The 26,518-nt window shown below is 33.6% G+C and overlaps 2 protein-coding genes across 2 annotated transcripts; both read right to left on the minus strand.

The window, feature by feature from the left end:
• Positions 1 to 1,591: 1,591 nt before the first annotated feature.
• On the minus strand, positions 1,592 to 3,252 carry LOC120131743 (GDSL esterase/lipase APG-like). The gene is made up of 4 exons (XM_039148668.1): positions 3,019 to 3,252; positions 2,661 to 2,916; positions 2,569 to 2,590; positions 1,592 to 1,754 (listed from the first exon to the last, which is right to left on the minus strand). The coding sequence occupies exons 1-4, from the start codon at positions 3,097 to 3,099 to the stop codon at positions 1,607 to 1,609; spliced, it is 507 nt and encodes a 168-aa protein (XP_039004599.1). The 5' UTR covers positions 3,100 to 3,252; the 3' UTR covers positions 1,592 to 1,606.
• An 8,428-nt stretch (positions 3,253 to 11,680) lies between these two features.
• On the minus strand, positions 11,681 to 14,088 carry LOC120131413 (inositol oxygenase 1-like). Its single transcript, XM_039148408.1, has 11 exons — positions 14,058 to 14,088; positions 13,640 to 13,742; positions 13,279 to 13,360; positions 12,970 to 13,174; positions 12,827 to 12,886; positions 12,689 to 12,741; positions 12,434 to 12,556; positions 12,261 to 12,330; positions 12,070 to 12,148; positions 11,891 to 11,972; positions 11,681 to 11,792 (listed from the first exon to the last, which is right to left on the minus strand). The coding sequence occupies exons 1-11, from the start codon at positions 14,086 to 14,088 to the stop codon at positions 11,766 to 11,768; spliced, it is 915 nt and encodes a 304-aa protein (XP_039004339.1). The 3' UTR covers positions 11,681 to 11,765.
• Between the last annotated feature and the right edge of the window lie 12,430 nt (positions 14,089 to 26,518).

Consider the following 26,518-nt stretch of genomic DNA (forward strand, 5'->3'; position numbering starts at 1 on the left):
GTACATATAAACTATATATATATATATATATATATATATAAACTATATAAAGTAAATTACTTATATAGTTTATTTTACTTTATATAGTTTATAGACACACTATGCATAAACTATATAAAGTAATAAAGTATATAGTTTATAGAAACCCTAAATTATAAACCTTAAATCCTAAACTTTAAATCATAAATACTAAACCCTAAACCACAAACCCTAATATAAATAGACTAGCACTAATGCGTATATATTTGTAATAAAAGAGCGGACTTATGTAAACTAATGTAAATGGATTAGCACTAATGCAAATAAACTTATTTTTGGGTTTCATTATTACTTATTCATAACAACAAATAAATGGGCTATTAATGTGAATTAACCTAACATGCAACTAAAATACTAATTATGCAAATGAAATTAATATTACATGTACTACTATTTATGAACCATATAATATGCAATGTGACATACTAATTATTTAACACCTAATTAATCATGTTTTATATAATTTACATTTAAATAATTTTATTAATTTTATTAAATAATTTTATATAATATGTATGTATAAACCATGTATAGTATATATAAACTCTATATATATAACCTATATATATATATATATATAAACTATATAAAGTAAATTACTTATATAGTTTATAGAAATACTATGCATAAACTATATAAAATAATAAATTATATAGTTTATAAAAACCCTAAATCCTAAATATTAAACCCTAAATCACAAACTCTAATATAAATGATTAGCACTAATGCATATGTATATTTGTAATAAAAGAGTGGGCTTATGTATTGGACCTATGTAAACTAATGTAAATGGATTAGCACTAATACAAATGGACTTATTTTTGGGTTTTATTATTACTTATTCATAACAACAAAATAAATGGACTATTAATGTGAATTAACCTAACATGCAACTAAAATACTAATTATTCAAATGAAATTAATATTACTTGTACTACTATTTATGAACCATATAATATGCAATGTGGCATATTAATTATTTAACACCTAATTAATCATGTTTTATCTAATTTACATTTAAATAATTTTATTAAATAATTTTATATAATAGGTCTATTTATTAATTTAATTCTCATAATAAATATTTATTATAACATTTAAAAAGTAATCATATTAATTTTTTAATTACATCTTAAACTAAAAAACTCATAATTTTATTAAAATCTTATAATTTCGACCATAGTAATATATAAGTCAGGTAAATATCAAGTCCAGTAAATATCATATCAGGTCATTAACAAGTCGGATCATTTACAGGTCAGGTTCATCACAGGTCAGGTTGAAAACAAGTCGGGTAATACCAGTTATTTACCAGGTCAATCTCGGGTTTGGGTTCATATCAGCCAAATGCAGTTCGGGTTCGGGTATCATATTTTCGGTTCAATTCGGGTTCAAGTCGTTCTCAGGTCGGATGCAGGTCGGGTTCAGATCCACAATTTCCAGGTCCAACTCGGGTTCAGGTCAACACCAGTTTCGACTCGAATCGGTTTCGGATCGCCACAACGCATGTAAAAAATAGTTTTAACTCGAGTAGGTTTCAGTCAGTTTTACAGGTCCGGTCAGCTTTTTACACCCCTATCGGCAAGGACTTGATTAGAAGCATGAGATGGACGGACACTGTCCCAAAACACATACTGGGTCGCATTGGAACATGTTCCTGGTGTATGCGGATTGCACAAGAATTCGTCGTCTCTACTGTACCAGTTCCACAACACCCTTTTGTTATTTTGGATAAATCATTTTTATTATCCAAAGAATAGATAACTGTTACAAAAAAAACAGTGAGTTATTACAAAAGGATCGAGAACTTACATTCAATATTTACAACAAAACAAATTTCAATAATCTATACCCCATTGATTACAAAGTGTGATATTAACACTATCATTCCTATTAATGCTTCTACCCCGTAATTTGACAACAACAATATCTTGAATGGCATGGAATAAAGCTTCAAAAGATCGTGAGCAGCCTGTAAATAATCTTTTGTTCCTCTCTTCCCATATACTATAAGTAAAAGTAGTCCAAGCTAGCTTCATGATAGTAACGAGTAGGGATTTACCTTTCCATTTAGCACAAGCCCAAAATACGTGATCATCCCAAGAGCATGGTCTTCTTTAAAAGTCATTTAGGTTCAAAACCGCATCCCATAATGAACTAGACAAAGCACAATGAAGAAATAAGTGATCCCTAGATCCCTAGATTCCAAAGAGTCATTGCAAAGCACACATTTATCATCAATCTCAAATCCCATTCTAATCAACCTATCTTTAGTTGGAAGTCTATTTAACAAAGCCATCCAAGTAATAATGTTAAACTTAGGGATATAGAATGGGAACCATATTAACTTGTGCCAACTGATTTTCTCCTCCCTGTTTCTAATTTGAAGCCAAAAATCCTTGATAGTGATAGCTCCCAAAGAATGAACAGTTGAAGCTTGAGACCTCATGTTTAGTAAGCATCGGAAGCTCCAGCTCATATTAATTCCAATCTCCATGTTCCAAAAATCTGAATTTTTGGCTTGAACACCCTTTTGTTGCTTCAACGAACCCTACAAAAATAGAGTCGAAAATTAACTCCAAATCCCATTTCACCATTTAAAACAGTTTTTAGTTCCTTACCATAGTTCGAAGGAGATTTAACGATGTGGAAAAGCGCCTTGAAGATGTCGAGAACCACAATCCTAAGATCAGAATGTTGTTTCTGGAGATTAGCTGCTGCAGAGTTGAGCTTTTTGTTGAACTGCTGAGCGTCGGTATTGAACCTGGAGATGCATCCTTTCTCGTGGTAACCAAACAATGTTCTTGCTAATGGAACGCAACCCAACGGTGGAAGAGACGTGACCCCAATTTTCCTAGCTCCCAGCCCATACATGTTCTGTTTGTCAATCATGGCAACCTAATTTTCTATCAATGGATTCGGCGGTTGAGAGTGAAAGCATTAACTATTATTGTTTTAATAGTTCATATATACTGATACCTTGACGAAGCTTGTGAAGGCATCGATGAGGAATGAGTCGTACTGGTCCGGAGTATGCATGGTTAAGTAAAGGGTTGACATAGTAGTTCTGGAGGAAATCACCACTTCCAGCACTCAATACATACAGTGCATCCTTGATAATGGATGCTGATTTACTACTACCGGCTACTTTTGCTAGCTTTGCTTGGTATTCTTTGAAATACTATACTTGTTGGGTCAATGTGATAGCATGCTGCAAACACACAGGAAATCAGGAACTTCATAGTTATGAGGCAATTTGATGTCAATCTTACGTTCATCATGGCATCTTTGTCATCGTATCCAGATCCGGCTGAAGCGAAGTTCGCTCTAATGAGAAGGTTCTTCCCTGATGCTTCCGGGCTAAGGTATGTGGGTGGATAAGCTGTAAACCCCCGAGTTTCAGCTGCAATAAACCATTTCAGTAAAACTGATCTGCAACATATCAATTCTAAACTCGGACTTTGGTGCATTACTTGTACTTACCAGAGATGTCAGTGGCTAATTTTCCATTGCAAAACCTGCCGGTAGGCTAGTGGTTGGCGAAGTCCCGGCCGTAAGGAGGGTAATTAGCCTTGAAGATGGTGGGGAGATAGTCATTGTTGCCGATATCCACCACGGAATCACCGAATGTCGTGATTGCAGGGACAAGAGTGGTTGATTCCTGTGCATACCCTCTTCTTATCGATGTAAATGCAAACACCAAAAACAAACTTACCTTTCTGCAATAGTAAGCATCCATTTTCCTTTGCCAGGGAGGGGTTACTGCATTGAATCTTTGAGCACTGAGTTGGCCCTTATAAGCTGCCCGCAAATGGCAAGGATGTGGTTTGTCTTGAAAGAGGAGGATGGCGGTTGAGAAGACTCAATAAATGATGGTAACCAATTTTCATGTCGTAGGCCTCAGATTTTATTTTATTTTTCCAGGATTTCCTTCATGTATAGCATATGCAGAAAGATTACATTTATGAAATTTTCTGTCCATCTTAACTCCCCCCAAAAAGGGAGGTAGTTGGATGATAATAAATAGGGGCGTTTTTGGCAAGTAGAAAACTGCAAGTGCAGGAGATCTTGGCCAATCGCTGAAGAAATTTAGTATGTGGTACCTGTTGGTTTTTTGGCAAAGTCTCACATTGGTTGTGTATAAGGAGGAGGATAAATTCTTTTGTTATAAATAGAGCAATCCTCCTCCTTAGTTAAGCATCCCACAAATATAAGCTTTCTTCACTATTAAAGGCTATTTGTACTCTTTCTCTCTTTGTAATATTTCCTCTACTAGTGAAAAATTATTTTAGTAGTGTTCGAGGAGGTAGGCATAATTTTGGCCTAACCTCGTTAAATTTTGGTGTTCTCTTTATGTCTATTTAATAGCTATTGTCGGGTATAGTTGTTGTTAATTATTGTCCTATTAAAATTACTTGTCTTGGTAGTTCTGTCTAAGGAAAGTAGGTTTTAAGAGGGACCATTGTGACCCCTCCTCTTTCCTGGGAATCTATCTTGGTGTGATTTTTAGTACAATCATTTTCACATTAGTCACCTAGATAATAGTTTTCAAGGTGAATTTGTTATTATTGGTGGAAATTAACCCGAATTCCACAATAATTGGTATCAGCGCTCTTGGTTTATTTTAGTATGATCTGTGGTTGCGGCTTAGGCTGATCTTCCACATTAGAAAAAATTTCCTTGGGATAATTGGCATTCCACATTGACAGCTATTAAATAGAATTTGTAGCAGAAATGACAGACGCAACAAAAACATCCACATCGTCGTCAACAACTGTGATAAATGTTAGATTTGCAGTGGAGATTTTTTATGGCGTCGGTCATTTTGGCATGTGGCAAAGTGAGGTTCTAGATGCTCTATTTCAGCAGGGTCTAAACATTGTTATTGAAGGAGAGAAACTAGATGATGTCGAGGAGAAAGAATGGAAGAGGATCAATAGATTGACATGTGGTACTATTCGATCGTGTCTTTCTAGAGAGTAGAAGTATGCATTTTCTAAGGAAACTTCTGCAAGTAAATTGTGGAAGGCACTGGAGGAGAAATTTTTAAAGAAAAGCGGGCAGAACAAGCTCTACATGAAAAAGAGATTGTTCTGCTTCAACTATGTACCAAGTACCACTATGAATGATCACATTACTAGCTTTAATCAGCTGGTAACTGATCTGATGAATATGGTCGTGACTTTTGAAGACGAAGATCTGGCTCTGATGTTGATGGGATCACTTCCTGATGAGTTTGAGTATCTTGAAACTACTCTACTTCATGGGAAAGTTGATGTGTCTCTCAGTGAAGTAACTACTGCCTTGTATAGTTATGAATTGAGAAAGAAAGACAAACAAGAAAACACAAGTGTCGAAGCAGAAACTCTTGTTGTTAGAGGCCGTTCGAAGAGTCAGAATAAACGAAGGAGAGGGAGATCGAAGTCAAAGTCTAGATTGAGCAAAGATGAATGTGTCTTTTGCCGAGAAAAATGGCACTGGAAGAAAGAATGTCTCAGGCTAAAAAACAAAGGCAAACCTGAAAGGGGAAAGGTTGTCTCAGAATCAAATGTGGTCGAGTATGATGATGCAGATTCAGATTTCGCATTCGCTGCTACACCATCAACCAGCTGTTCTAGTTCATGGCTGTTAGATTCAGCTTGTAGCCACCATATGACCCCCAATAGAGAATGGTTCTTTGATTTTAAAGAACTAAAAGGTGGAATTGTCTACACAATAAATAATTCCCCTCTTGACACACTTGGGATTGGTTCAATTCGCTTGAGAAATCAGGATGGATCAATCAGAACCTTAACAGGTGTCCATTATATACCATATTAATGAGAAATCTCATCTTTGTGGGAACCTTAGAGTTAAAAGGTTTAGAAGTGAGGGCAAAAGATGGGATTATGAGGGTTATCTCTGGTGCACTGGTGATAATGAAGGGAATCCGGAAAAGAAACAATGTGTATTACTTTTTGGGTAGTACAATGGTTGGGACGACAGCAGTGACAGCTTCTACTGATGAAAAGGAGTCAGAAGCAACCAGGTTATGGCATATGCGCTTGGAGTATGCTGGTGAAAAATCCTTGAAATTACTGATAGATCAAGGATTATTGAAGGGTGCTCGAGCTTGTAAATTAGCTTGTTGTGAGCATTGCATCAAAGGGAAGAAGACGAGGGTGAAATTTGGAACAACAATCCATGATACTAAAGGTATTTTGGATTATGTTCATTCATATGTATGGGGGCCTTCCAAGACAACTTCATTGGGAGGAACACACTATTATGTCACCTTTGTTGATGATTTTTCCCGGAGAGTTTGGGTGTATACAATGAAGACAAAGGATGAGGTGCTAGGATTTTTCCTTAAATGGAAAAAGATGGTGGAGACTCAAACAGGCAGAAAAATCAAACGTCTCCGTACAGAGAATAGTGGAGAGTACAAAAATGATCCATTTCTAAAAGTCTGTGAAGAAGAAGGTATTGTCACACACTTCACTGTCAGATCTACACCACAACAAAATGGGGTGGTAGAGCGAATGAACCGGACATTAGTGGAGAAGGTTCGGTGTATGTTGTCTAATACTGGGTTAGACAAAGAATTTTGGGCTGAGGCTTTGGTCTATGCTTGTCATCTTGTCAACCGCTTACCATCTACTGCTATTGGTGGTAAAACACCATTAGAGAAATGGTTTAGAGAACCTTCTAGAGATTATGATTCCTTACATGTGTTTGGTTCCACTGCTTACTACCATGTTAAGGAGTCAAAGCTGGATCTAAGAGCAAAGAAGGCGATCTTTATGGGGATCACCTCTGGTGTGAAAGGCTATCGTTTTTGGTGTCCAGAAACAAAGAAAATAATCTTCAGCAGGGATGTTACCTTTGATGAATCTACCATGCTGAGAAAGGTGACTTCAGAAAAATTAGAGCAGACAGATGGAACTCCCAAACAGGTAGAGTTTGAAGGAAGCAGAATTCACCCAGCCAGAAAAGAAACTGATATTGACTCTCCTATGATAGAAGAATAGTCAGATAAAGAAGAGGTTCAGACCCAAGAACCTCTACAGCAACATGAATCAATTGCACTCAGAAAGGGAAATAGAACCATTAGACAACCTACTCGTTATGCTGATATGGTCTCTTTTGCATCACCAATTTCAATGGATGACGTTCCTGCCACTTTTAATGAAGCAGTCCAAAGTTCAGAACATAAAAAGTGGAGGATCGCCATGAATGAAGAAATGCAATCCCTTTAAAAGAATCAGACGTGGAAACTAGCTAGTCTTCCGAAGGGACATAAGGCAATTGGGTGCAAGTGGGTATATGCAAAGAAAGATGGATTTCCTGACAAGAATAACATCCGCTACAAAGCAAGATTGGTGGCTAAAGGCTACGCTCAAACGGAGGGAGTTGATTATAATGAAGTATTTTCTCCAGTTGTAAAAAATTCTTCCATCAGAATTTTGTTGGCTTTGGTAGCACAGTTGGATTTGGAACTAGTTCAGATGGATGTAAAAACTGCATTTTTACATGGAGACTTGGATGAGGAAATCTACATGACTTAGCCAGATGGATTCAAAGTTGCTGAAAAAGAAGAGATGGTGTGCAAATTAGAAAAATCGATATACGGATTGAAGCAATCTCCAAGGCAGTGGTACAAGCGATTTGACAAGTTTATGATAGGGTAGAAGTACACAAGAAGCAAATATGATCATTGTGTGTATTTACGCAAGCTACAAGACGGATCCTATATATATCTTATTCTTTATATTGATGACAAACTGATAGCTTCCAGGAGTCAGACAGAAATTACGAAACTAAAGACTCAATTGAATAGGGAGTTTGAGATGAAGGATCTTGGTGAAGAAAAGAAGATTCTAGGCATGGAGATATCAAGGGATAAGAAATTGGGGAGGCTTTGTTTGTCTCAGAAAGAATATCTGATGAATGTACTAAAACGTTTTGGCATGAATGAGAAGTCAAAACCAGTTAGTACACCTCTTGTTCCTCATTTCAAGCTCGATGCATCCATGCCACCTAAGGATGATGCATAACGGGAATACATGTCAAAGGTTTCGTATGCAAGTGTTGTTGGTAGCTTGATGTATGAAATGGTGTGTACGAGACCCGATATTTCACAGGCAGTTGGGGTTATGAGCAGGTATATGCATGATCCTAGAAAGGAACATTGGCAAGCTGTGAAATGGATTCTGCGGTATATTCTGAACACCGTAAATATTGGTTTGGTCTTTTAGCAGGACAAATAAGATGGTAAGTGTGTAGTTGGGTATTGTGATTCAGACTATGCAGGTGATTTGGACAAGCGTCGATCAACTACTGGTTATGTGTTTACATTTGCAAAGGCACCAGCCAGTTGGAAGTCCACCTTACAGTCAACAGTGGCTTTGTCTACTACAGAGGCAGAGTATATGGCAGTTACAAAGGCTGTGAAGGAGGCAATTTGGCTTCAAGGGTTGTTTGGTGAATTGGGAATGGAACAGAAGCACATCAAAGTGCATTGTGACAGTCAGAGTGCTATTCATTTAGCAAAGAACTAGGTTTACCATGCAAGGACGAAGCACATCGATGTTCGATATCACTTTGTACGAGAGATTCTAGAAGAAGGTGGAGTCATAATCCAGAAGATTCGGACCACTGAGAATCCTGCTGATATGTTGACAAAAGTAGTAACTGCGGTCAAGTTTAAACATTGTTTAGACTTGGTCAATATTGTTACAAATTGAAAGATGAATTTGCAGACACTACTGAAGATCAGATTTTTGAGAGATGTGTGTGGAATTTGCCTGGTGGAGATTTGTTGGTTTTTTGGCAAAGTCCCACATTGGTTGTGTATAAGGAGGAGGGGAAATTCTTTTGTTATAAATAGAGCCATCCTCCTCCTTAGTTAAGCATCCCACAAATATAAGCCTTCTTCACTATTAAAGGCTATTTGTACTCTTTCTCTCTTTGTAATATTTCCTCTACTAGTGAAAAATTATTTTAGTAGTGTTCGAGGAGGTAGGCATAATTTTGGCCTAACCTCGTTAAATTTTGGTGTTCTCTTTATATCTATTTAATAGCTATTGTCGGGTATAGTTGTTGTTAATTATTATCCTATTAAAATTAGTTGTATTGGTAGTTCTGTCTAAGGAAAGTGGGTTTTAAGAGGGACCATTGTGACCCCTCCTCTTTACTGGAAATCTACCTTGGTGTGATTTTTAGTACAATCGTTTTCACACTAGTCACCTAGATAATAGTTTTCAAGGTGAATTTGTTATTATTGGTGGAAATTAACCCGAATTCCACAACAATACCTCTGTCTGTGTTACTAATACTATTACTTTAATATGATACCAAAATTCTCTAAGTTTAAATTAAACTTAGTGGTATGTGAGCTTTTTCAACTTTTGGAAAAAATTATGTGTTCTTCAAAAAAAGATATTAACAAAATAATGTGGTATATTCAATTTATTTTGCATATAACGTGACCTAATTTAGATAACAAAATAAATTATTAAAAACCTAAAAATATACTTAAAATTAAAATATTTACAAACTGATAATGGTAAATTATAGTAAAAATATTTACAAGTATTAAAATGTTCAAAAGCTCCGTAAAAGTGAGTGTGCTTTATATGCTTAATGTGCGATGTATTAGGGCTTGAGAATAGCCTTTGAATTATTTGAAAAATGTGGTTAGTCGAATGCATAATTATTCAAATTACTTAATATATTTCATAACTATGTTCAAATGTAAAATTCTTATTTATCAATTAATTTAGTAAAAATATTGTATAAATATGTATGATATGAATGCATAATGAAAACATGTTTAATATATATATATATATATATATATATATATATATATATATATATATGTATATAAAAGTAAAAGCATGCTACCTTTGCTAGTTTGACTGTATGAATAGATTTAATTTGTCTTTGTGTATATATAATACATACATATATTATATATAACAGGTTGATTATGTTATCATATGATATCCTAGTAAATAACATATTTCAAACATTATTTATGTGAAAGTAATTTATTACAGAGACTATATGTATATTTGTGACATGCTTAAATGTCTAAATGAATTAGATAGATTAAATCATAAATATAAAAGGATTTTAAAATGATTCGGTTACAGAAATGATGGAATATATTTCTCTTATTTTATAGGATAAATAATATAAATTGTACCATTATATGATAAATTATAGTATTATATGCCAAAAAAGTATATATAAAATACTAAAAAGTAACAATATAGAGATAATATTATATTTTTGACTAAAAATATATTAACTAAATAATAATAGATTAAAGTTAATTAGAGACAATAAACTTTTTTTTCAATAAAAAAATTTATGCGGCCAGCTCTATACAAATCGAGAGGTGAACCCTATATTTAGGAGGTTGGATAAATGTTGTAACCAATTACGTAAGTAGTTTGGACATTGATTTGGAATCGGGATCTGAAAAGTTGCAATAGGGTGCGGCATTGTGACGTTGGATTGTCACCCTCCCAACTATATCTTAATAAAAGGTTGCATCATCTGATTCCACTGTTATAAATATGCTAATAGAACTAGTAAATCATCTTCTTCATCATCCTAAATTTTATGTTAAGGTATCTGAACAAAAGGGGTACATTTATATAAATATATAAGTGATATTAATCATTTTTAATAACATCATTACTATATGATAATATTAAAAACATCATAGTTATAACATGTCACAATCTTAAAATGTGACATATCACAAATTAATGATAAAATTATCAACTTAGAAGAATGTGTAAAGGATAGAACTAATTTAGCAAGTAAGACCTTTATCAACTCGGAACAATGGTCAATGTCCTATTACGGAACTTGATATCAAAATCCACAAGTGTGTGATTTCCACAGGGTCTAAAAGAGTGATTTCCTTCTTTTGAAGAAGAAGAAGAAGACTGAAAATTTGTTAAGGAAGGAGATGGTTTTCAGAACATTTAAAAGTAGTTTGAAGTATCCCCCACCCATTCCGTTACAGAACTCCAATTTATTACTGAATTTATGAATGGAACTTGGAATTAATGAAAAAAAGCTACATATATATGAATTGACAGTGTGGTCCTTAGTGATAAGGTAGTTGATTGTAGGCTGGGGAATATAAATGAAAATTGCAGGGAGGGGAGGCCGAATGGTGAATAATTTGGGCTCAAATTAGGCAGTACAAAGATGGATTTAAGACAGCTTCACAGGCAACACATGCAATAACCGGGACTAGCCTGCCCTGGAATCTCAACTCTATTAAAAGCTTTCACCCGCTAACTTAAATGCCTTTCTGCCATCCTCCAAACCTTAACTTCTCTTCGGAAATTCGGGTACCTGTCTTATCGGATCTAAATTGTCGGATTCCCATGCAACCAAAAGCAAGTTTGAGAAATTTGAGTTTTGAAACATACTCATTGTCATGTAAATGAAAGTTTAAAAAGGAATGCTATTACAAGACAATAGCATGGAATAATTCTGAAACAGAAACAGCAAACATAATTTTAATGGTATAGATAAATTCTGAAACCCAGCCGGCAAAACACAATTATTGATACAAGCTCTTTATAACATCTTACAATTGCAAAAATCATATGTGATGACTTCTCTATGAGGAAGTCACCAGGGTGAACTCTACAATCCATATAATAAGCTTGAAGCTGAGGCATTCAACTGGGGGAGACAGACAGAACCCGGATTCACCATCTTAACTTTGCTGGGAAGTACTGCAGAAAAAAAAATTGCAGGATGTTTAAGGTCGAAAACTGTGTTGGACATGACAAGGATTAGTATCTAAAACAAAGCTCTAGTTTGCAGCGCTCACCTTCTCAATGAGAGAGAGATAATATGGCTTGACCTTCCCAACATCCACCCGGACTTTGCTCTTGCTGTAAAGATCATACTTGCTGCAGAATTGTAAGTGGAAAAAGCTTGTTTAGTATTAGATAAGAATCAGGGCAAATATAAGATTCCAAAGTACAGAAGGAAAGCAAAATTCAGTACTTGAATATATGGAGCCACTTCAGATTCTCATCATCCTCCTCATTCATTAGGTGCTTGTATGCTCCTGACTTATGCAATGCTGCAACAACATAACATGCCTCGGTTTGGCATATAAGTTGGAATTGAAATCAAGTCTTTGCAGAGTTGGAATAATAAAAAAAATGAAGCCGGCTTTTATTTCTTTTTCATACCGTAGAACGAATGGTATCGAATGATGAAAAGAGCTGCCGGTGGCAGAGTTGTATTGTTCTCCTTAGCCACCTGAATATAGATAACAAAACCTGTTAGTATCATTGCACTTTCTACATGTCTAAAACGGTATTTTTTAAGGTAAAAAATTCGGACACAAATGTCAGATATATACCAGATACATGTAGTCATCATGCCCCCATGACATCATCACATTGTTGAGTCCACATCCCTCTGAGTACAACCCACACTTAGTGTTGTAATCAGGGTTATGATGGTCGGGATTTTCCTCGAAATACTGTTCCAACAAAGTGCATAACTTCAGAAATCTTTAGATACAATGACTTTATTCAAAAGAAATGCTTTGTTTTTCAAACTTTTTTTTTCTTGTTTGATAGATATAGAGATTCAGAATCTGAAAAGGAATTACCTTGTAGTGAACAACTGACTTGTCGAAAGCACAACCAACAGGAAATGTGTCACCTATAACACCAACGATCACGTTTCAAGTTCAAACATAAGATTGTTCAATTGGAGTTTGACATTATTCTACAATAATGAGACTCACCTACAACAGCCCACTGAGAAAGCTCTCCAAATCCAGGATGAAGAAGCACCTTTCCAAGGTCTATACCCAAAGGAAACAAAGCATATAGTTATTAAAATTCCGAAGAATACGAAACCAAACGAGTCAGGATCACTCAAGCATACCATGGATAAGGCCTGTCAGGTGCAGCCAATCCTCATCAGGATAGTCCTTTCGGATAGCCTCGGCCGTTTGCAGCAAGTGTTCGACCTGAGGTTCATCCAAGTCAGGGTCACTCTCGTCGATTACATCGTTAAGAAGTTCGCAGCATTCCCATATGCCCATCTCCATCTTGTTCAGCTTACCATACTCTTCTCTCATTCTCTTGACCTGCAATTGAATAGATTCATCAGTCCACTAATTTACAATGTATGAATAATATATATAGCAGTGTGCATCAACTAATTGCACATAGAAAAGCACAGGTTGCTTACAAAGTCATAAGTCTGGCTAATATGATTGATTCGGTAGAAGTTCTCGACACCCTGTTGCCTCTCACTTTCGACATCATAATCTCTGTTTTCATATATAAAGCAGATTAATCAATCAACCATTCAGTGTAAAAGTCTATGCAAGATGACATTCGTGGTTTAGATACATATTTATAATCATCTAGTCTTAAGACTCTCCCAGCTCTAAATAAAAACAAGTATACTACTCTACACCTTGTATTGTTTATGCTATTTTGACCATAATTACATACTATTATTAGAATTATTGTCGTATACCCATTGCCCTTTGTTTCACTCTCAAGAAAACAAAAAAGGCATGATATAGCTAGGTAAAAAGAGCTACCTAAAAGTGTGACCAAAAGAGTTGGTCTGTGGTACCAAAAATCCCCCATCCAACACCAGTTCAATCTCAGCATTGTCGACCTTGCTAAACCCTGATTCAACACCTGAGAAAAAAACAAAGGAATTACTAAAATGATCTTGTATACAGGTCATCATTGATTATCGAACTTCAATAAATTATATCTTTGTACAGATCAATGATAATATATAGTATTACTAGTAGATCGACTTATTAACAAAATCACACTACTGCCGAAACAGATTTGTGTTTAAAAAAAATTATGAGCTACAAGACGATGTTATATAATACCCGAAAATATTTTGATTCAAGAACATGTAAATCTATCAGAACAACATTGAAGAATTAACTTTTCTTAGGGGGGGAAAAAGAGGAAGCAACAGAAATCATAAGGAATTACCACCCTCGGGATGATCAATGAGGATAGTCATCTTGATCAAGAGAGAAGCTTAATGTCTCAGAAACTGAGAGGATTTAGTGAAGTTGAATGCAAGGTTTGTTGCGGATTCGGCCATAAAAAGTGGTTGGTATTTATAGCCAGTCGGAAGACATTTATTCTGACAATTCCAACAATCATTTGGCGTTTACCGAAAAATCTAAACTTTCTTTCTTTGCTACAGGTTTAATATGACAAAAATACCTAACTATTTTTGTTTTGTCAAAAAGTTCCTTCGAGCTAATAATATATATTCAACATTACAAACGTGGTTATTATTTTAAGATTAAATTACAAATTTTATAATTGAACTTTCATCCGATTCCTATTGTTTTGTTTACATTACAAATTTTTAATTTGCTCATTCAACTTTAAAGATTGAATTTTTTAATCATTGTACCATTAAAAGTCTGACGTCGTGTTGACGTGGAATATTTTAATGGTTAATATGCCACAGTGGATTTCCACATAATAAAATTAAATTAAAAATAGAAATATTTTTTAATTATTCTTTGGTTATTTTTAAACCTTATAAACAAAATCCTTAACCTTAGAAAATTATCATGAAAAGGGAAAAACTGGGTGAAGAAGAAGATGGAATCAATGGGTGAGTCAGTCAATTTCGATTTGTAGGTGTGGAATTTCGACGGCGTTGAAGACGGCATGGTCGGATGAAAACCCTGGAATGCGATTTTTCGACTGTAGCAACTATGGCAGTAGATGGCGCAAATCGTGCAATTATTTTCAATGGTATGAGCCACCAATGATTCCTCGTGCGAAGATCCTTATGCTTGTTGTTTTAAGAAGAATACGAGCAGTTGAACAAGAAAGAAAAAATGAGAGACTTATTTGGGTTTTTGCTGTGATTTTCACCGTTTTCTCACCTATATTTTGTCAAGGTGATTGGCATTTTGTTATGGGTTTTGAAATGTTGAAGACGATTTGATGGTGTTTAGGTTAAGGATATTTTGTTAAGGGTCATCAAGCTTAGGTTAAGGGACATTGGCATTTTGATGAGGTTTTGTGAATTGGGTAGTGGAAGATGTAAGGGTGTTCAAATGTTAAGGATGCTTTGCTAAGTATTTTAAATTGTGAAGGATATATTGTTAAGTACTTTGAATTGTTAAGACAAGTTTGGATGAAAGTAATGTGTGAAATGTGCGTCACGACCGTCTTTTGGTTGAGTCCGAAATTGAGTTTCGACTTAAAATAATGAGTTAGAGTCGCCACCGATCATTTTAAAAAACATTTAGGTGGATCAGACACCATCTTACATGATCTGCGTTTTACCAGAAATGTGTCGGGTTCGAGAGTCAGTTACAGTCAATGAAGGATTAGCACCCTTGTACTGCCCTTTCGATACCAATTAATTTGTCGGTTGTCTTAACCGCGAAAATTAAAAAAAATTAAATTAAAATTTAAAAACCCGATTCGAATTGCTTACCTTTGATAGATTGGAATTATAACTGAAAAAATATGTTAGAAAAAAAATTAAAAAAAATATGAAAAAGAAGAAAGGAAAAAAAGTTAATATAATAATAATAAAAAAAGAAAATAGATAAATAAAAATAAATAAAATTTAGTAAAAAGAAAAATAATAAAATTGAAAAAATTGAAAAATAAATAAAATAATAAAACAAAATAATAATAATAATAATAATAATAATAAATAAAAAAACAAAAAAAAGTGAGGAAAAAAAAGAAATAATAACAAAAGGTTAAATTCTAAAAAAATGAAAAAAAATGTTAAAGGATCCCCTAGTAATTAAAAAAAATATCAAATGCACAAAATTAGTGATTAAAATGTAATTATTATAAATTAAGAGATCGAAAATAAATAAATAAAAAAATTAAATTTCATTAGTGACCAAAATAAAGCATGCATAAAATTGGAAATCAAAATTAAAAATACTGAAAATAAACTTCAGTGACTAAAATGTAAAAATTATAAATTGTAGGGACTGCAGATGGGGTTTACCACTTTCAAAATTAAGCATAGATCTTTCCCCAAACGACGTAGTTTTGAGAGGATATTTATACCCCTTCAACGGGCCATTAAGGCAAAAAATCCTCATTTGTTCATTTTTTATTCTCTCTCTAGGAGAGAGAAACTCTCACTTCTCTCTAGCTTTCCCTCATCGGAGAGAAATCGGCCAACGACCGGTCGTCACTGTCAGCGGCCGGAAAAACCAAAATCTCCTAAAATGTTCCCTTCAACATCAACCCGAAGCCCAAATCTCCCCTCTTCGGTTTTGGTGCTTGGCTTCTCTTGATATTTTATGTGTGGTTGGGTATTTTGTGTTTGTGTGGTTTTCGTAGTTTATGTCTCTGTACTGATCCTTGTGGTTCGATTGATTTGTGTTATGTTTCTCTGTTTGGTTTCATTGTATTTCGATGTTTTTATGGTCGGTTCTCGATCTTGATTGTTGATCTTGTTGATGGTCCCTTTGTTGCTCTCAGTCGAGGCTTTTATAACCCCCATGGCCGACTGTTTTGAGCCCCGAAATGAGGGGGTTCGTGGTTATTATTTGTTGTTGGTTGACCGAACACCCCAGGATGGTTCAGTCCCGGGGATCTCGGCCGGAGACTGCTGGTCGTTTGGGCGCGTGGTCGCCATGCGCGTAACCTGTTTCACCATGTGGTGCCCTTGCTTTGCATGACTAGGGTTTTGCAAACCCTAAACTACACTGGGCTAGATCAAACACAAACCCGATTGGATTTTTGTTGGACCCGAACCTTGGACCTATTGGACCCTGAAAAAATAAGTAAATAAATAAAATTAAATAAATAATAATTAAAAATATTAATATAATATATAATAATAAAAATAAATTTTTAAAATTATATATCATATATGCGTTTTTAAAATAATTATTTTCAAAACCATATAATATAATATGTTTTCAAAATGTTTTAAAAACTATATATTATATATATTTTTAAAATGTTTTAAAAACTATATATTATATATTTATTTTCAAAATGTTTTAAAAACTATATATTATATATATTTTTTCAAAATGTTTTAAAAACTATATATTATATAAGTTTTTGAAATGTTTTAAAAACTATATATTATATAAGTATTTTCAAAATATTTTAAAAACTATATATTATATAAGTTTTCAAAAGGTTTTAAAAACTATATATTATATAAGTATTTTCAAAATGTTTTAAAAACTATATATTATATAAGTTTCAAAATGTTTTAAAAACTATATATTATATAAGTTTTCAAAATGTTTTAAAAACTATATATATATATATATATATATATATATATATATATATATATATATATATATATATATTTCAAAAACTAGAAAAATTATACGGTGTTAAAAAAAACCCAGACGAAAATGAGTGTCTACAATGTGTAACGTATTTTGTAACAACTAATGAACAAAATCCAAAACAGTTTCATACATAAGCAATAAAATGGAACATTAGTTGAAAAAAAAAAACCAACAATTGAACAAGATCAAAATAGTTAAAATAAAAGAACAAAGTGAAATATTTATAAAATGAATTTAAATACATATAAAACAATAATTGAACAAAATAAACTATTGTTTGTATAGATTAATTTGAGCATTTGTTCATACATATCTAAGTAATCTTTTTTTTAAAAAAAATCTTCACCGGTAATTTGTAGCATTTCTACTAATAACTTTGTGAAATAAAACTCAAAAAGACCAATCATTTTGTTTTACAAAAAGTAATATTCACCAGCATGATATTACCCTAAATCCCAAAAAATTACATCAAATGACAATTGTTTGACATATTGGTTATCACAAATCACAAAAGTTGTTTCACAAAAAAATCTTGGTTCATTTTCATGTCCACCTGGGCCTCTTTGAAGTAGGATCACCTGTTTGAGGTTGGATGATAGAACTTTGTTGAGAAAGCATCATCCATCTAACTGTCATGCCTGAGCCTTGTGTGTTCTGGCTCCCTTGATGAGGTTGGCTTGGACATTCTAGATTGGATCTTATTGGTCTCCTAATCTACAAATTAAAAAAAATGCATACATTATAATACCAAAAAATGACAAACCATAGACATAAATAAATACTTATGTAAACCTTACAAGTAATTTGGCAGTTTTATTCACTTGTGCTTGAGGTTGTGTAGCAGAAGGCATCATCCACCTGACTATGTGATCAAGTCTTGTGTGTTTTAGCTCCTTTGTTGTTGGTGGTTTGGACCTATTGGATTCAACCCTGTTGGTCTCATAACTTACAAACAATTAATTTAGTATATATTTAAATTATTATTCCAACACAATTAAAACAATTTATAGAAATATTTATTAAAAACTTACATGATTGATGACTAGTTGTAAACACTCATTTTCGTCCGAATTTATTTTATTTTATTTTATTATATATATATATATATATATATATATTATAGTTTGCAAATGATTTTTGAAAATATATATAATATATAGTTTTGAAAACAATTTTTGAAAATGTATATATATTATAGAGTTTTTTAAAACATTTTGAAAATTATATAACATATGGTTTTTTAAAAAATATTTTAAAAATATATTAAAAATATATATAATATATAGTTTTTGAAAACCTTTTAAAAACTTATATAATATGTAGTTTTGAAATCATTTTGAAAACTTATATAATATATAGTTTTAAAAAAACATTTTGAAAATATATATAATATATGATTTTTAAAACATTTTGAAAACTATATAATATATAGTTTGAAAACTTTTAAAAAAAGTATATATATATAATATATAGTTTGAAAACTTTTAAAAAAAGTATATATATATATAATATATAGTTTGAACACTTTTTTTAAAAATTTATATATATAATATATAGTTTTATTTTTTTGAAAATATATATTATTATTATTATTGTTATTATTATTATTATTTATTTTTATTTAATTTAATTTAATTTTATTTTTGTCCAAGGTCCAATGCGTTCAAAGTGGGCAAGAGCCCAAGTCAAGGTTCGTGTCTAGAACAAGGCTTGATCCAGCCCAAAAGGAAACTAGGGTTTCCAGTAATATTCAACGGCGCCGCACAGGGGGAGCCATGCAGTCAAAGCAGAACCGGTCGGCCGAGAAAATCAGGATTGCACCATCCTGGGATTCCCGGCCACGTGAACGACGGTAAGCCTGAAACGAGGGGAACGACCCCTTCTAGATCGACAACCGACCCCGAAGGAGTGGTATAAATAACCACAGTGAACACATGTCGAAAAAAATAGACCCATCGAACACAAAGAACATAACCAACAGAGGAATTGAAACCAAAAACCACAATAACAGGGAAGATCAGGGAATCACAAACACAAATCAACCAAACACGAGAAATAAAAAAAACCAACAAGCAAACACATCAAGGAAAGTCAGTCGAAACCCACAAATAAGCAAAAAAATCATTCCGTTTGAAACCGAGAGAACTCACCAAAATCGAAGAGCCATCGGAAGTCGAAAAGCTCGTCGAAAAAGGTAAAAATCGAAGGGGTTTTTGTTAGATCTATGGCGTTTGGGGTTCTTTTAGAGGAATCAAGTTTTGGATTTATGTTTGGGGTTCTTTTATGGTTTAATTATTATTTAGTCCCCCAACCTTTATTTTTTTTCATTTTTCATTTTTTTCACCTTTTTATTTCATTTCTGTTTTTTTTAATTATTATTTGGTTTATATTTTTTTAGTTCTTATTTTCTTCATTACTTTTATAATTTAACATTTTTTATTTTTTCTTTGATTTATTTAATATTTTTTCTATTTTTAAATTTATTTTATTTATTTTATTTTTTCTCTTGATTTATTTATTTATTTATTTTTATGTTTTTATTTTCAACTTTTTAGAGTGATTTCAACTGATCAAAGGTAAGTAATTCGAATCGGGTTTTTTAATTTTTAATTTTTCGCAATTAAGATAACCGACAAATTAATTGGTACCGAAAGGGCAGTACAAGGGTGCTAATCCTTCCTTGACTGTAACCGACTCCCGAACCCGACACATTTCTAGTAAAACGCAGATCAGGTGAGATGGTGTCCGATCAACCTAAAATTTGTTTTTAAATGATCTCCTCTACACCCCAAACATAAATCTAAAGCCAAATTCCTCTAAAGAACCCCAAACACCATAGATCTAACAAAAACCCCTTCGGGTTTTACCTTTTCTAACGAGCTTTTCGACTTCCGATGACTCTTCGGTTTTGGTGACTTCTCTCGGTTTCAAATGGAATGATTTTTTTTGCTTCTTTGTGGGTTTCGACTAACTTTCCTTGATGTGTTTGCTTGTTGGTTTTTTTTATTTCTAGTGTTTGGTTGATTTGTGTTTGTGGTTCCTCAATCTTCCCCGTTATTATGGTTTTTGGTTTCGATTCCTCTATTTGTTCTATTCGTTATGTTCGATGGATATGCTTTTTTCGATATGTGTTCACTGTGGTTATTTATACCACTCCTTCGGGGTTGGTTGCCAATCTTGAAGGGGTCATTCCCCTCGTTTCAGGCTTACCGTCGTTCACGTGGCCGGGAATCCCGGGATGGTGCAGTACTGATTATATCGGTCGGCCGGTTCTGCTTTGACTGCATGGCTCCCCCTGTGCGGCGCCGTTGAATATTACTGGAAACCCTAGTTTCCTTTTGGGCTGGGTCAAGCCCTGTTCTAAACCCGAACCTTGACTTGGGCTCTTTTCCACTTTGGATGCATTAGACCCGGGAAAAAATAAAATAAAATAAATAAAATAAAATAAAATAAAATAAAATAAAATAATAATAATAATAACAATAATATATATTTTCCAAAAAAAATTAAAACTATATATTATATATATAACTTTTTTTAAAAAAAGTTTTCAAACTATATATTATATAGTTTTCAAAATGTTTTAAAAATCATATATTATATATATTTTCAAAATACTTCTTTAAAAACTATATATTCTATAAGTTTTCAAAATGATTTCAAAACTACATATTATATAAATTTTTAAAAGGTTTTCAAAAGCTATATATTATATATATTTTCAAAATGTTTTAAAAAAACCATATATTATATCATTTTCAAAATGTTTTCAAAAAACTATATAATATATATACATTTTCAAAAATCATTTTCAAAACTATATATTATATATATATTCAAAAATCATTTGCATACTAATATATATATATAATAAAATAAATCCGGACGAAAATGAGTATTTACAACATTAAAACTAAATTTAACTATTTTTTTTAAATAATTCGATACACTTGACCCTTATAGAGGCTTAATGCACCAGTTTTGATCACCACCGTTATTCTACATCTGTAGTCGTTGGGTTCGTCAACGATGACAACGAGAGAAAAATAACGACAATGATGACGGGTGGTGCCAGAGTTTTTGGAATTAAAGTTTTTAGTGTTTTGAGATTTTTTAGATTTGAGGAAAATTAAGATTTTTTAAAAGATATAATTTTAAATATTTATTTTAAATAAAAAATTAAAATTTTATAAACACGATATATAATACTTAATAAATTTTTAAATATATATTACAGACAAGATACTTAAAGTAATAACTTAAAAATATTAAACATATAAATTAATAAAAAAGATTTAAACATAAATAGAAAAAATACAATAAAATTTACAATCTTTTTGGTCCCACAAAACATATTTGCAATTTTTTATTAGAGATATAAATCAATAATTATGATAGTATTTGAATCAACTTGACTCTAGTTGGAGTCGGTAAGTGTTCCTCATATGGTAAATTATTTGAATGAACTTTAGACGCTAGAAGTTGGAGTCGGTAAGTGTTCTAATATTATAAATTATTGGATTAATACTAAAATAAGTGTATAAATATATAGTTTTTTTTAAATAGGTGTCTAAATTATTTTTTGACTCATTCATGTATCTAACATTACAAACATTACCCTCGGGCCGTTAACGACGTCAGTTTCTCCCGTTAAGTGACAAGTGTCACAATCTGATAATTTTAAAATGTATTTTTTAAAATATTAAAAATATTATGATATATATATATAAAAGCCCTAATTTTTCTTATATTATAAAACAATCCCAAAATTTTAAATCCTAACCTTAAACCTTCGCCACCACCCTTTTCGACCGTGACCACCGCCACCGATGTAGTCTCCGTCATCCTCTACTCAATTGCTATCATACTTTTCATCGATTGGTTGTCGGAATCGCATGAGATCGTAATTTTAATCCTAGGGTTCATAAGATATAAAACGTTCATTCATCGTATATAGGCCGTCGATCAATCACGATTTTATGGGGCTTTTGGTTGGCGGGGGAGGGGAGGTTGGTTGGAGCTTCGTCGATTGCAAAAGGCGGTGGTCGTCGTGGGTTTAGGGGTTGAAATGAATGTTTTCAAAATTTTGGGTTTATTTCAAAATTTGTGTTTTTTGTTTTTTAAAAATATATACTTTTAATTTTTTTAATTTTAAATAATTTTTTAAAAATGTCCCGATTATGAAACGTGTCTCTTAACGGGAAAATTAATACAATTGACTGCCTGGACACCTAAATGGGTAACGTTTGTAATATTATGCACCAAGATGAGTCAAATAAAAAAATGGACAATATAAATAATACGTAGGGAGTATATATTTTTAAAAATATAATATTTTTCTTAAATGGATTCAACTCTTATTTGAATTAAAAGACCATACTTTCACTTTACGCTCCTAATTCTCTAATAATAAAATGAAAGTTGATTGAATTATGGTTTTAATTTGCACGATTTTCTTGTGATAAAAAAAATCTTCATGTAATGACTGAGTCAGCATGAGGTTTTTGCTGTCATTTGTCCGAGTTGATTCGTACTACTTTACCATACGATATCCTTTTCATTACCACAAAAACAGAGGGAGCTAATTGGCGAAACTGGAACCCCAAAGGATCGTATAAAACGAGGTAAATAAATCAAATTCTGTTTTATTTTTTATTAATATAAAAAATATTTTAAAGTGAAAATTAATTGTTTATGATTACTTCAAATTTTAATTATTTAGGTTTTGATGAGGTGAAAGGAGTGGGAGGAATTAGCCACAAAATCATCTTTGAATCGGAAATAATCTCACTCGTTTATCAACCACGAGTTGACGATGGAGCTTCTTCTTGTCCCCCACTGGCTCACCTCTTGATTACTCTCACGATACGTTAACTTGTTAAGCCACAAAACATTGGAAATAGTTTGTTGGTCATATGTGTATTGTACATATTGTTAGATTTGTCTAGAAATTAAGTTGACAAGTTGGAAATTTCATCTTGGTTGGTGGTCAAACTTTGAACATGTGAATTTCATATTTAGTGGCTAACTTGTACACATTGGAAAATTCTTTAGTAGGTGGCCAAACTTTGAACATATTGTTCTTGAAACTCAACTATAAATAGGTATAAGTATTTCCATTAGAAATCATCCAAAAAACAAGTTATCTCTTCCTCTTGTATTCTTCATTCTCTCACTTTGGGAATTCTAAAGAATTTCATTTGTTGTAATATTGGCGATATAGTGAAGTTATCATCCGGTGTGGTGCCCGAGAAGTAGAAGATATTCTCGTCGAACCTCGTAAATTTGGTGTGTTCTCTCCTTTATTGTTTTTTATTCGGTTATTTTCCATTGTGTTTCAATATTCAATAGTTTGACAGGTTTATCCGCTGTGCAACCTTTGGTGGTTTTAATCTTGACATTTTAGGTCAATTTTAAAACTACGTTCGTGTGGGAAATAACTCGTTTTCCCCAACAATTGGTATCAGAGCTTCGGTTGAGGTTATCCTGGTGGTTTCGTTGCTGAAAAGATACAGTTCGTGATATTGAATATTGTTCGTTAGAATTAAAATGCCAAAATATGGATCAGTTGAGACATCAAGCTCTTCATCTGGACCGGTGAGGAGGGTGATGTCAAATGCAAATTTCTCGGTGGAGTTGTTCGATGGATCCGATCATTTTGGCATGTGGCAAGGCGAGGTGTTAGACGCTTTATTCCAACAAGGTCTAAACATCGCCATTGAGGAAGAAAAGCCCGAATATATGGAGGAGAAAGAATGGGGAACAATTAATCGTTTGGCGTGCAGCACGATTCGATCTTGTCTTTCCAGGGAGCAGAAGTATGGCTACAAGAACGAGACTTCTGCAAGTAAGATGTGGAAAGCTTTGGAGGAAAAATTCCTGAAGAAAAGCTCTCAGAATCGTCTCCACATGAAGAAAAGATTATTCAGATTTGATTATCAACCAGGCACCAGTATGAATGAACACATCACTGCGTTCAATGAGCTAGTGGAAGACTTATTGGGCATGGATGAAACCTTCAAAGATGAAGATTTGACTTTGATGTTGTTGTCATCTCTTTCAGATGAATTTGAGCACCTTGAGACAACGTTACTTCATGGTAAGGATAATGTTACCCTTAAAGATGTAACTGCTGCTTTGTATAGTTATGAACTCAGAAAGAAAATTAAGAAGGAGAGCAAGTACGAAGCAGCAGAGGCCATGGTGGCAAGAGGTCGCTCGAAAAGTCAAAAGCCAAAGTGGAGAGGGAGATCAAAGTCGAAGTCCAGACTGGGAAAAGATGAATGTGCCTTTTGTCATGAGAAAGACCATTGGAAGAAAGATTGTCCGAAGCTGAAGAAGAAAGGAAAAGCTGCTCCATATGCATGTGTTGCAGAGCATGATGCACATGACTCTGACATATCATTGGTTGCTTCATCAACAACATTCCATTCCGATGAGTGGATATTATATTCGGGTTGCACCTATCATATGTCCCCTAATCGGGAGTGATTCTCCGATTTAGTGGAACTAAATGCATGAGTTGTTTATATGGGCAATGACAATGCCTGTAAAACTGTTGGGATAGGTTTAATTCGATTGAAGAATCAAGATGGATCAACCAGAATTCTGATAGATGTCTGATACGTGCCCAGTTTGAAGAAAAATCTCATCTCGTTGGGAGCTTTAGAATCTAAAGGCTCAGTAGTCACTATGAGAGATGGAGTTTTAAAAGTCACATATGGCGCACTTGTGATGATGAAGAGCATCAGAAAAAATAATTTGTATTACTACCAAGGTAGTACAATTATTGGAGCAGTTGCAGCAGCTTCCGGAGGTGATGATTTGGACGCAACCCAGTTGTGGCATATGCGGTTGGGACATGCTGGAGAGAAATCCTTGCAAATTCTGGCAAAGAAAGGATTGTTGAAAGGTGCAAAGGCTTGCAAATTGAACTTTTGCGAGCATTGTGTTCTGGGAAAGCAGAAGAGAGTGAAGTTTGGCACCACTATACATAATACAAAAGGTATTGTAGATTATATTCACTCAGATGTATGTGGTCCTTCAAAGACATCGTCTTTGGGAGGAAACCATTATTTTGTAACTTTTGTAGATGACTTTTCCAGAAGAGTTTGGGTGTATACGATGAAGTCTAAAGATGAAGTGCTTCAAATTTTCCTGAAATGGAAAAATATGATCGAGAACCAGACTGGTAGAAAGATCAAACGTCTTAGGACGGACAATGGAGGGGAATATAAAAGTGACCCATTCTTTGATGTTTGCCATGAGTATGGTATTGTTCGACACTTCACTGTTAGACATACACCACAACAGAATGGGGTGGCAGAGCGTATGAATCGAACACTATTGAAGAAAGTTCGATGTATGTTGTCTAATGTTGGGTTAGGCAAAGCATTTTGGGCTGAGGCTCTGACATATGCTGGCCATCTCATTAATCGTCTGCCGTCATCAGCGATAGGAGGAAAAACCCCATTGGAGGTATGGTCTGGAAAACACCATTGGAGGTATGGTCTGGAAAACCTGCTACTGATTATGATTCCTTACATGTATTTGGATCCACTGCTTATTATCATGTGAATGAATCCAAGCTTGATACGAGAGCAAAGAAGGCTCTCTTTATGGGAATCACCCATGGAGTGAAGGGATTCCGCCTTTGGTGTTTAGACACCAATAAGATAATTTGTAGCAGAGATGTTACCTTTGATGAATCTGCCCTAGTAAAGAAGGTAACAAGTGAAGCTGTCCAGACAAGTAGTACTCCGCAGCAGGTGGAGCATACTCCAAAACAGGTGGAGTTTCAGCAGATGATGATCCCAGAAGTTGATGCAGCTGATTCTTCAACTCCAATAGAAGAATCAGAAGATAAAGAGGTTCAAACCCAAGAACCATTGGAGACACCAGAAACACTTGCAGTTACAAGGCCAAGGAGAGAAATTCGTAGACCTGCTCGATTTGTTGATATGGTGGCCTATGCTCTTCCAGTTGTTGATGATGATATCCCTATCACTTACCAAGAAGCAATACAAAGCTTGGAAAATGATAAGTGGAAAAGTGTCATGGATGAAGAAATGCAATCTCTCCAAAAGAACGACACTTGGAAACTGGCACAATTACCGAAAGGTAAAAGAG

The sequence above is a fragment of the Hibiscus syriacus genome, unplaced genomic scaffold (assembly GCF_006381635.1).
Source record: "Hibiscus syriacus cultivar Baekdansim isolate YM2019G1 unplaced genomic scaffold, ASM638163v2 tig00110556_pilon, whole genome shotgun sequence".
Taxonomy (NCBI): domain Eukaryota; kingdom Viridiplantae; phylum Streptophyta; class Magnoliopsida; order Malvales; family Malvaceae; genus Hibiscus; species Hibiscus syriacus.